The 12,013-nt window shown below is 42.9% G+C and overlaps 1 protein-coding gene across 1 annotated transcript in view; it reads right to left on the bottom strand.

The window, feature by feature from the left end:
- Positions 1-12,013, bottom strand: part of SMURF2 (SMAD specific E3 ubiquitin protein ligase 2) — a 708,378-nt gene that overhangs the window by 540,245 nt on the left and 156,120 nt on the right. The window contains exon 3 of the mRNA XM_069199920.1: positions 10,736-10,844. Within this exon, the coding sequence (XP_069056021.1) occupies positions 10,736-10,844 (109 nt within the window). The remainder of the gene's footprint in view (positions 1-10,735; positions 10,845-12,013) is intronic.

Below are 12,013 nucleotides of genomic sequence, written 5' to 3'. Positions count from 1 at the left end.
CCCCAGGAACTGTTGATTTGTGCACAATGTCCACTTTTAAAATAGCTATTCGCCATTTTAACCAAAACTGTGTGTACTACTGTTTTAAACCAAACTTCTATACTTACCTGTGTGAAGTACCTTGCAATTCATGAACTTAACTAAAATTTGAATCTTGTGGTTCTAAAAATAAATTAAGAAAATATATTTTATATATAAAAACCTATTGGCCTGGAGTTGTGTGTGTGTTTCCCCATTTATTATCTGTGTGTACAACAAATGCTTAACACTACCCTCTGATAAGCCTACTACTCGACCACACTACCACAAAATAGAGCATTAGTATTATCTAATTTTTCGCATAGACCAGATGAGAGCTGCACGTCCGTCATTAAAGACTCGCACGCCTCATTATCCCCTCTTTCTCCCCTCCTCTCTGGCTATTCAGCTGCTTGATGGCTGACGAGTACATCTGGACTACCTGGTGCCCTCCTGGGATGATTCCCCACACAGTTTATGGTTTTTGGCATGTTGTGTAGGAGATAGAAATTCAACTAGTTGGGAGAGTTGAAGTAGGAGGGAGGTGGGTACTAATTGGAATGTTCATTGTTAGACTTGTGAGCTGTTCCTTCCCTTGCCAGTCACACAGGCACTATTTCCTACAGATACCTTTGTTACAGCTACGACGCGCACAGAGTGTAAACTTCCCCTAACACCTGATGACCACTGTCAAGTGCTAGACTTTTAATGTGTGAGGGATTAATAAGCAGTGCAAAATGTGCCCAGTGCTCGGGTATTTGAATAGACATCAAATTGACTTAAGCTTCTTACAGAAGCTACAACTAACCAATGCAAGATCCATCCCGACAATAGACATATCCATCTATTACAACTATGCATGCGGAACAGCCGTAGTCCTCTGAAAAAGGTTATCTCTGCACACATGCCAGGTACTATGTGATACACAGGGCAGGTTTGCAGGAACACTGCAACAACACTCTATTTTTAGTATGCGGTCCAAATGTGGATGATGCTGGCTTTTTTGACGAGGTCTGGTGCCTGATGGCCACTACAGGTCCAGGAGCAGTGGTTTGGGGAGGAGATTTCAAACTAATACTCAATGGCCAGGCAGAAAAGTCCAGCACTACCCGCCATCCACACTTATGTGCTGATACACATCTCCATGTACTCATGGCTGACAATTAGCCTATGGTCATTTGGCGGTTCAAACATGGCACTAGCATGGTGGGCACATGCAGCACCTCACAGTACCAGGTTTAGACCCAACTATTGGTTGATCCCCAGAGACAGTCAGGTGAACTTCAAATGTTGCTCATGTTACCAGGACACTTCAGACCATGCATCTGTTTTGCTAGAGGTTCTCCCCCTATCGTCTGCACAAAAGAGCCTTTCCCTGGAGACTTCTCCATAAAGATTTTAGGAACCAGGTGTTTAAAACAGAGATTAAAACAGCCATACTTGAAAACTCTGAACACAATAAACACTCAGTTGACTCTCCCTCCTCACTGTGGGAGGCATTCAAGGTAGTAATCTGTGGGGTGTGCATCGCCAAATAGACCAGAGTGCTTAGAGTGCTGCGAGGGATCTTACTCAACTGGACGTGGACAGCCATAAATTAGAAGTCCAAATTCTTTGAGACGGAAGACACAAGCAGACTGGCATCTCTTAAGAATAAGCTACAATGGTACAAGGAGGCTGCTATCACCGAGAGGCACTACCTCGGCAAAGAGGCACGCTACAGGGAGGGGGACAGGGCAGGTAAATCACTCACTGAACTTCTCCGTACACCCTGGGCCCAGAGACCACATCACAGAGCTCACAGATGACCAGCAGACAGTTCATACAGGTCTGGATGCCATCCCACACACCATGATCACATTCTAAACTAACTTGTACACCTCCTCATTGTCACATTGCCCCATTGCCCCATTGCCTTGATAATGCAGGTTATCTAAAATGTGCCTGGAGACAAACGACAACCCCCCCCCCCCTTCCCCCGGTGCAGATGGCGTAACTGAAGTCTTCTATAAAGAAGAGCCTCAAATAGCACTCAGAGAAGATGTTCCACTGTGTGTGCTGCAGGTACATGGCAGTTGGCAAGAATCACTAGGGGAACAGTTTGCAGACAAAGAGTGGGAAAATGTGCATGCAGGAGTACAAAAAGCTACTGCTAATGCGACGTTCAAATTAATTCATTACAATGTCATATCTTACTCTAACCACCTTACATGCCATTTATCCAGGGGGTGTCTACTTGTATCCAGTATCTGGTTAAGAATGCAGACTTTCTAGACAGGTTGTAAGGATGCCCTGAATTTGTCACTTTGTAGTGGACAGTGGTCAACAGGCTGAATACAGCCATGGAATGTGTAGTGACGCAGGATCCCAGACAACGCAACTTAGGCTTGATCCTAAATGTGTAAGAAGGGCCTGAGTAGGAGGTTTTTGTTGTTGGGGTTGTTTCCGAACCCTCCAGGGGTGCGAGTATGGGCAAAAGACATGGCTGAATGGACAGCGCCAGAAGAGACACATGCGTAAATGCCGAAGGGATAATAAATCAGTTGATGAACTACAGGCCTGGGCCGCCATGATTGCAGATGTACCCGAGTCCCCTGACACTAGGCCACCCTAGGCACATTGACTGCGTTGGTAGATGGAATGATTGTTTTATTACAGGGTAGCAGAAACAAGGGTCTCTGTCTGGGTGGTGAGTGGTGGGTAGTGGTGGTGGTGTGATTGTGATGTCAGAGATGTGTCGGGGACCCGGGTGGACTGTCTCACACTGCTTCGCCTGCTTTCACACAGTTTCTCCCCCATGGATGTTCATACTCATTTGTAGAGCAAGGGGCACTGAGATCTGGGATATTATGAATATGTAACGGTTTGTATGTTTTAATCTGTGATGTATACTTTTATGCCGATAACAATTATATCCCAAAACATTAGGTTCAAATTCTCACCCCCCACCTCCTGGCAATTTATGAAGAGTCCCTGATGTGCAGTATACTGCCACCCTCCATTTGAGACACATTAGTTGTCAATATACTGAAACCTGATAAGTCCCGAAGTATTCTGCGACTCTTATAGATCAATGTCCATGATTAATTCAGATAACAAAATTCGGGCCAAGTTAATTGCCTCCCGCCTTCTCCCCTTGCTACTGACTATTGTCCGCCCGATCAGTCTGGCTTCGTGCCTCTCAGCTCGACAGCACATATTTACATACTCTATTTGCACTTTTTCATTCAGCTGACCCCCAACACAGCGCTGCCGTGATCCTACTCAACACCATTAAGTTGTTAAACTTTCTTGAATGGCCATATCTCTTCACACTTCGGTTCCGCAACAGGCTAAGTGCAAGCTTCCTGCGCTTGACCCAAGTGGGTGGGCCTAAAGTTGGTGGTCCAAGCTCCTGTGACAGGGATGGGCCAAAAATGTGTACACTGCCCTTTTGGACTCACTTTGGATGCCAATCAGTTTTTTATTTTATACATTTTTAGGCTGACTCTGCTTTGGGCACCCACACAAGAGAGGTATCATTTTTATCCGGAGACCGAGGAGGAACGATGGGTGGTAGGAAATTTGTGCCAGCGCAGGGATCCTGCAACTGTTTTGCATGGAAGTGTGAGGAAAGTGTGACTTTTTAGCTACATTTGAGGGCTGAATGGGATTCTGGGTAAGAAAACATTGGGGGTCCATAGCAAACCACATCTCCCTGGAATCCCCCAGGTGTCTATTTTTCAGAAATGTCGGGATTTGGAAACCATAGATATACTTTATGAGGCCGACTCTACTTCCGGCACCCACACAAGCGAGGTATCATTTTTATCGGGAGGTTGAGGGGAATGCTGGGTGGTAGGAATTCTGTGCGGGTGCAGTGATCTCACACAGAAAGGTGTATTTTTTATTTTTTTAACCTACATTTGAGGTTTTGCAAGGGAATATGGGGAAGAAAACTGCGATGGGATCTATGCAAGCCACACCTTCCTGGACTAGTTTTCAGAAATGTATGGGTTTCGTAGTTTTCCTTAGATGGCTGCCAAGCCCAAGACCAAAAACGCAGGTTACCCCCTTGCAAAACCATGTTGTTTTGTGATAGATAGTTTTGATGTCCCCACAACATGTTTTGGGTTGTTTCCTGTTGTAGGCCATAGGCCTATACACATAAGTGAGGTACCATTTTTATCAGGAGACTTGAGGGAATGCTGGGTGGAAGGACGTTTGTGGCTCACCTTAGATTCCAGAACTTTCCATCACCGAAATTTGAGGAAAATGTATTTTTAAGACAAATTTTGAGGTGGTAATGCCTCCACCTCTTAAGCCTAAACATTAGGCCACCTTTCGGTACCTTTCATAAAAGGTTAATTAATGGAATGGTAAAGATGATATTCGGGTAGGTGCCTTTCTATAACCTGCAATGGCAGGGAGATGAACTTTAATTGAAGAATGCTACAAATTAGGCTTGGCCGGAGGAAGGAAAAAAGGTATAATGTCTACTTGGCAAATAATGGGATCATGGCCATTGCTTAAGCACGATAGAACAAATCTTTTCCAAGATCATTGTCGCACTGGAGTGTCTAGTTTGATTAACACTGCTGGTATTAGTAGAATCGGAGGAAAAGCCTAAATGTTCCTGACCAACAGATCAAAAGGGCATTGTCTAGAGATTTTGGTTTCTATGCCCCTGAGGTGCAACTGGGGCATTTTGTGCTTGTTTCTGCTGCAAAGAGGTCTATATCTGGGAAGCCACATTTTTGGAACATATCTGATAAGAAGGCATTTTGTAATTCCCATTTGTGATATTCTTAACAACACCTGCTTAGAAGATCAGCCTGACGATTTGACAATCCTGGTAGGGGAACTAGTTTGCAAGTAAGCAATGCCAAATTGATTGGATTCAAGTGACAGAATTCTGGACCTGGTGCCACTTTGTTTGTTGAGGTAATGCGTTGTTGTGGTTTTATCTTTCCAGACAAAAAATCTGTTTGTTTTCAATGACGGTAAGAAGGCACTGAGGGCTAGATGGATTGTTTTCATTTCTAGTACATTTATGTGGTAGAGACGTTCCTTGGACTACAGCCCTTGAATGGTCAGATCTCAAAAATGAGCTCTCAAGCCTGTGAGGCAGACATCTGTGACAATCATTTAGTTAGTCCTGATGTAAAGGATTTCATTTTAGGATAGACTGTTTGTAACGCCACACTATTAGTGATTCTCTTGCTTGTACAGAAAGCCCTAGTTTGCCCTCCCAGTCGACATTCCAATTAGGCTATTGATCCTCTAGGCATTGTTAAAATGGATACATGTGGAGATGTGCACTGGGGATCGGGCAAATGAAAGATGCCATGAACCCAAGGAGGGATGAGATCTGACGAACTGCAGGAAAGATTGAGTAGTTACTGGTAACATTTTTGCAAAATGGTAGATACTCCTCCAAAGGGGACACTTTTCCCTTTTGAGTGTTTAGGGCGTCTCTTAAGTAACTGAGGATTTGTACTGGAGTCACCATTGATTTTTCAAAGTTGATATTCAGCCCCAGGCAATGTAACAGTTTGGTTGTTGTGTTTTTGTCCATGTGTGTCTGATGTGCAGACTGCGCTTTGATCAACCAGTCATCCAGGTAAGGATTAATGTGAAATGTTTTCTTTTGGAGATGGGTAGCCATAACTGCTGTGCACTTGGAGAAAATCCTTGCAGCTGATTTCAGTTCAAACGGTAGGATCTTGTATTCAAAATGGGTCTTGCCTACTATGAACCGGGGAAACGTTTTGTGCTTCACTGCTTCAGGAATGGAAATCTGCATCTTGAATTTTGAAACCCACAGAATATGTCCAGTTTCCTTTCATGCGCTGCGGATAACTTTGGTTCAAGGTCAGCATACTGAATCTCTCATTTCTTTATCCATTTGCTTGTTTGATCCAGAATAGATCTGAATTCTTGTTTAGGTGGGATTGATGTAGGTGGAGCTTTGAACTGAAGTGCATAGCTGGACTGGATGATCTGTAGTACCCATATATCTTCAGTTATTGTTTTTCGCTCCGTCAAATGGTTTCCAACACCCCCTTCCAAATGGAGTGGATCAGAAACAGAGTGAATAGCTCACTGTTTTTACTGTTTACCAATACGATATTAGCTGTTGTTGATACTTTTAGCCTCTTCATCTACCATTTCTCAAGACAGTGTTGAGATTATTGTTGATGTTGTTGGCCTTAAGGTTAAGAGTAAAAACAACACTGAGGGAGTGGAACCATCTATCTAGGTTGGTGTTTGGAATCCCTCTTTTTATATTCAGATCCGTATTTTATTTTCGTTTCTTGCAAACAAACTTTTTAAAGTTTCTGATTCTTGTTACATGCATTCCATTTCCTCATCTCCATTAGGACTAAATAGAACTACTCTAGTGAACAGTAAATTCATTATCTTTAACTATGCCCCTGGTTTCAAAGTTGTTAGCCTGAGCCAAGAGGCTTGATATCCGTGGAAGTATGAAGTCACTGATACGCCTACCGAGTCTACTGCATCCCTAATGAACGGTCTGGGGACTGTCTGTCCCTCTAAGATGATCTCAAAGAAGTCTTGTTTCCTTTCATTATAGAGATTATTTGCAAATGCAAGAAGAGACACCCATAACGCTCTGTCATATCTGCCTGGAAGCTCTAAGGCACTTGAAGCTTTAGAAGTCACAACTGCCACATATCTTTCTGCCCACTTCGTCTAGCCTTTTGCTCTCCTTTGGAGGGACCAACATTTCATGAGCAAAAGCACGCCTTTTTGCAGACACTATAACTGAATAAGGTTTGGATTTTTATCTGAAATAGATGGAATCTTGATCTTCCTGTTTTGGAGAGTAAGTGTTGCTGCCTTTACCATTGCTGGTGTTAAGATATTTTCATCAGCCACTTCACCAAGACCCGAGAATAATGGTAGGGTAGTTCTTGGAGAGGCTCTGAGTTGCAGAGTCTCCATGATGGTGGAGACGGCTGCTTGCAGCACTTTCATTTGGATGATTAGTTTTGTGGATCCTCCTATCAGGACATGCTGAAAGGTTAGTACTTTATTGACTGGTGATGTTCTAACTGATAATGCAGATGGAGATGTAGGTGTATAAGAAGTCAAAGTCTGTGGAATGAGACCATGAGGTTGTGGGCGATAAAGATGGAGAAAGTTGTCTTTTCTACATGAAAGGAGGTACATTGGCTCAAACTGCTCTTGAACTGGATCTTCAGCTGGAATTATGATCCCTGGGGTTTCAAAAAGGTCAGTTTGCTCCACAGGATAGCAGACATGAGGAAATGCAGAACATTGATGCAGAAGAGACCCTGGACATAGATATTTCTGGCATTGATCTCCTCTATGGTATCACAGACCTGGATTTTGTCTATAACGATATCTTTACATCGAGTGTCGTGGCATCAAAAAGACGGGCATCATAGGTTAAGACTTTGGTGCAGGTGTGGACGCTGCTGGACTCCTTGACAGCGAGCATATTGGTGCTGATGATCTCAAAGCTGACTGGTGCCCTTGGGCGAGGTAAGAGTGCTTAGAATGACGTGCCAATCTCTTTAGATCCCCCTACTGTGGGAGACTTTTGCTGAGAGGAAATCATTTCAGCGGGGGGAGGCCCCACTCTTTTGTCTTTTTTGTTTTTCCTCAATTTTTCTGCTCCAAGATCTTCTAATTTCCCTCACAGTCTTCCTGTCTGTCTTTGAGGACACCAATTTCTGACACAACTTGCAGTTTTTAACTGAATGTGTAGGTGGTAGATACAACACAGACTGCATGAAGGTCTGATGCAGCCTTCTGCTTCAAAATCAAGGGAATGTTTTGTGAAAAATTCCTTTCCATGTAAAAAATAAAATTGAAAAAGAGGCAGCTGGAACTTGAAGATTTTGAATGAAGATAAAAAATGCAATGTTTAAGTAAAACTTTGAGGAACAAACTAGGTTACTAGCCCCATTGTGTTCTGATATCCTTGAGAATTAGCTAGAAAACCATAAGAACTGGAGCTGTGAGGCAAAAAGCCAAATTTGGTATAGTTTTGTTCAGCCTTTTCTATACTGAGGAGCAAAGAATAAAGTGGGTGTTAAAAAGATATTACAATGTAGGTACCCTCCCAGTCTATTCTTGGGCCCTAGTCTGATGCAGATGGAGCAAAATACACGAACACACGCACACACAACTGAAAACAGTTTAAATCAATGTTGTACTTAGGTAAAAATGTCAGTTTAAACATAACATTTCAAACTAAATAAAACGCTGAAATGCACTGTTATAGTTATTTCATGAAGCTATAACTCCCGTTCTTGCTGTGCACAGTTGTCATCAATTACGTCATTTCACATGTTGCATTGATATTATCAATAATGTGACAGAATATGTCATGAGTGAATTAACATGTGAGGGCAAGAGCCTCTGGCTGTGCACAGCAAGGGGTTGGCCATAGGCTAGGCCAACATGCGCAGCTTGGGATAAACCACAGGGACCAGCCTGCAGCCGGGCCAGGTGGCCAAACCCCCAAAGGCAGCCACCGCCATCTCTCATGGCCTTTGGCCACTGGGTCTGCGCCCAAACCCCTGTGGGTGACGAACTCTAACCTGCGCACTGCCTTCAGCCCAATCCCCCACAGGCAGCTAACCCCTCACCACACACCTGATGACTTGAGTCGCACTAGAACATCCGGCTACACTTGGAATTTGGTTTCCATACATTTCTGAAATAAGGCAAACTGCCTAATACACAATGACTTATAGTCGCACCAGACTCCCCGGTCACACACTTTCAAACAAGTTCAGTCGTGCCATACGAAACCAAATACAGCACAACTCAGGTTGCACCACCACCTCTGAGGGTTGCAATCAATGAACAGGGCACAGCACACAATGGGCATGCAGCTGAGGCTCACAATATGACACACTCTACAATAGCAGGCCCCACAGGTCCCGCACCGCATGATCCGGTTAACACCAACAAGACATTTTGGCATGCAGTGGTCCCCACGATGAAGGGCCACTCACCTGGAGTGCTGGCAGTAGTTGGCCAATCAGATTTCTAAAATATTTGTTTTCTTCTCAGTGCAGCTAACAATAGGCACTAATTACAACTAGAATATATAAGCTTTCCGATCTTTCTTGAATAAATGGCGAACAAAACAATGGGCAATGGTGAGGGCCAGTGGATTTAGGCAATTATATGGATAAAGAATTTACCACATATTTATGGATTTACAGTGTTTTCCATATTACATACAAAATTATTACCAACATTAGCATGTTGCACCATAATGGCTTCTATCTCAAATGGGAAGAAAATAATACCTATAGAATATTTTTGCACTATAACAGATAACTGTTGCATAATTTTGTCCACCATACCGCATAACCTCAGTATGTCTCAAGTGGTTCCCTGTGAAATGCAGGTTTTTATTATATCAGTGCATTTTGTGCAATAAGAAAACCAAAACATATATATCATTGTTTTATAGTTTGCAATAATTTTGCAAAGAGTCTCAAGTCCACACAGCTATAAAAATTAAATTTTGACTTTTGGACAAGGCTTTGCAATTCACATCTCCTATAGTCTAACTGCAGAGCTGGTCTGATAAATGTGTTGTGAAACGCAAGTACCTTCATGAATAATACTACATGATATTCAGTCTTTTCTTATACCGAGATATCTACTCTTTGCTTCCTTTGTGAAGTGGTATGCTCTGGGGTTCACATAACTGTACCTTGCCCAGTGACTGATTGCTGCTGAAGGACAGTAGTGTCAAGGCTAGTTAATATTTTAGAAAATCCAAAAGTTTTGAGTAGTGGGAGATTACTTTTTCAGCTTTCTTGGACTATCATTCATGATTACTACCTCAATTCTTTGCGTTCATATGCCACAGTTTGGAGGTTGAGTGCACTAGTGTCCCCATATATGTAGTTTTGGATGAAAAAACACGTAGCAAAAGTGGCTGATATAAACAATCTGAAATCAAGCTAGTCCCTTTGGCTATTTTTTTAATTTGGTAGGGACCGACCACGCGTAATAAAGGTCTGGATGCGTTTGTGTGGCTTTATGAGCTGTAATTTATTCACTTGTTTATTTTATAAGTTATATCAACAATAGAAATGTATCATACAAAATGGTTTATTGATATATTAGCCCATGGAAACGCCAGACGACTCAGTCTAATAAATTCCTAGTTAATGAAGATAACTTCAAATAAATTCCAGCTAAGGAATTTCATTTCAATTGTTCTTTTCAAGTGGATATGTTTAACAAACATTACTGCACACCAAAGAACGTGTTTATTGCAAGAATCCATACAGAATACTGTGCAGCCCTTATTGCTTGTGATGTGCTGAGGAATTAAGAAGGAGGTGAATAACTGGACTGCAGTAGCCATCAGGTTTTTTGGTCTTAAACGGGTTCGAGTTAAATGATATAGTTCATGTTCTAACAAGGTAAAAAAAAAGTCGCGCAATAGACCTGTGGCATATCAGGGAGAGAGTGAATGAACTTCAGGAATCAATCTTTCTGAGAAACAGAGCCTATGGCAGCACACACTTTGGGAACTGAAGTAGCTCGCTTTTGCTGGATTCGCATGTAAAATATTTCTTGGGTGTGGCTTAGTTTTCATGGCGTGATGATATTCGCTGTTTTCCAGTACTGTTTCACAGGCCCGAACATAACAAAATACACACATGAATAAATACGTCGCACCAGGGTGATGACGATAGTTTAAACTTACAGGTCGTAATGCTGGTTCCACTTTGGGTCGAGGGTATTCTTCACGGTATCTGTAGAATGACACTGCCCAGATCCATCAACTACCACTTTTGCAAATGGGTCTGGAAGCCCTGCAATCAAGGGAAGCAAGAAAAATGTCCAACTTAGCCTGTGCGAAAACATGTTCTAGAATTCAGATTAATTTATTCATTTGCATGTACACTGAACGCCAATATTTTGCCATGTGTGTGTCATATACGGAGAACTACTTCCTAAATACCAGAACCATCATATTGCCAACAAAGCCTTTTGTGAAGAGAATGATGTCCAGTATGCCAGGGTCAGCTCTTGTGCACCAGCATCAGCCTTTTGCCACGGGTGCTTCTTATGCCAATAATTACCTCTAGTGTGCCAATGCCAGCAATTAGCCACGGGTGCCTCTTGTGCCCAAATTTACCTTCAATATGCCCAGGCCAGCTGCCGACTAGTAAGCAGAACACAACCAAACGCTCACTCATTCAAGCTCAATTACTCATTCTCTTCAACACTGTTTCTCACTCCCACGCATTCTTACTCCAAGTACAACTCTAACACAGTTACACTTGCTCTCAATTATTCACTTTCACACACTCGGACACAAACACTTTTAGGCCTACGCTCACACAGACTTCCAATTTTTTAAATGTCTTTGCCTACCTAAAGCTGCCCAAGTTGGGCGGACACTTCAACTCCTGGCCTGCTGGCGCACTGACTCCCAGGCAGGCACACAGCTGCCTCGGGCACTGAACGAGGGAACAAAGCTGACGCCTGTGCAGTAAATTCACTATTCACTGGGTACGCTTTAGCTTTCAGCCTCCTGCTACTTCATCCGCTCTCTTGCTTTGTGTACCAGGGTGTTGTGCAGTCAGGAAGACCCCTGATCCCACCCACACTGTCTATAGATGAGTGTGTGAGATGACAGAATGATTGACTGATAGCCCTGGGAACTGCAGGGTTTAAACCTAAATCGTGCAGCGGGAACTATATGGGTGATGCTGTAGTGAGTCTCCAATGAGGTGGTACTGAAGCCAAGCTGGGACTTTGCCAGCCCAGGACAATTTATGATGGCAGGCAACAGGCATCTCAAAACTGCTCCATGCACGCTTACTGCGAAGGTCGGTATTTATTTTTACTATACCAATAGTAAATAATGAACTATTAATTCACTATTTGTGAAACAAAGAAAAAAAAACTGAAAACAATGTTCAGCGCTCCGATGCTAGAGTCAATCCACCACTATTAAATCACATACATTTACGCT

The sequence above is a fragment of the Pleurodeles waltl genome, chromosome 7 (assembly GCF_031143425.1).
Source record: "Pleurodeles waltl isolate 20211129_DDA chromosome 7, aPleWal1.hap1.20221129, whole genome shotgun sequence".
Classification (NCBI taxonomy): domain Eukaryota; kingdom Metazoa; phylum Chordata; class Amphibia; order Caudata; family Salamandridae; genus Pleurodeles; species Pleurodeles waltl.
The sequence above is the reverse complement of the archived record's forward strand: the minus strand, read 5'-3'. Positions and strand labels throughout refer to the sequence as shown.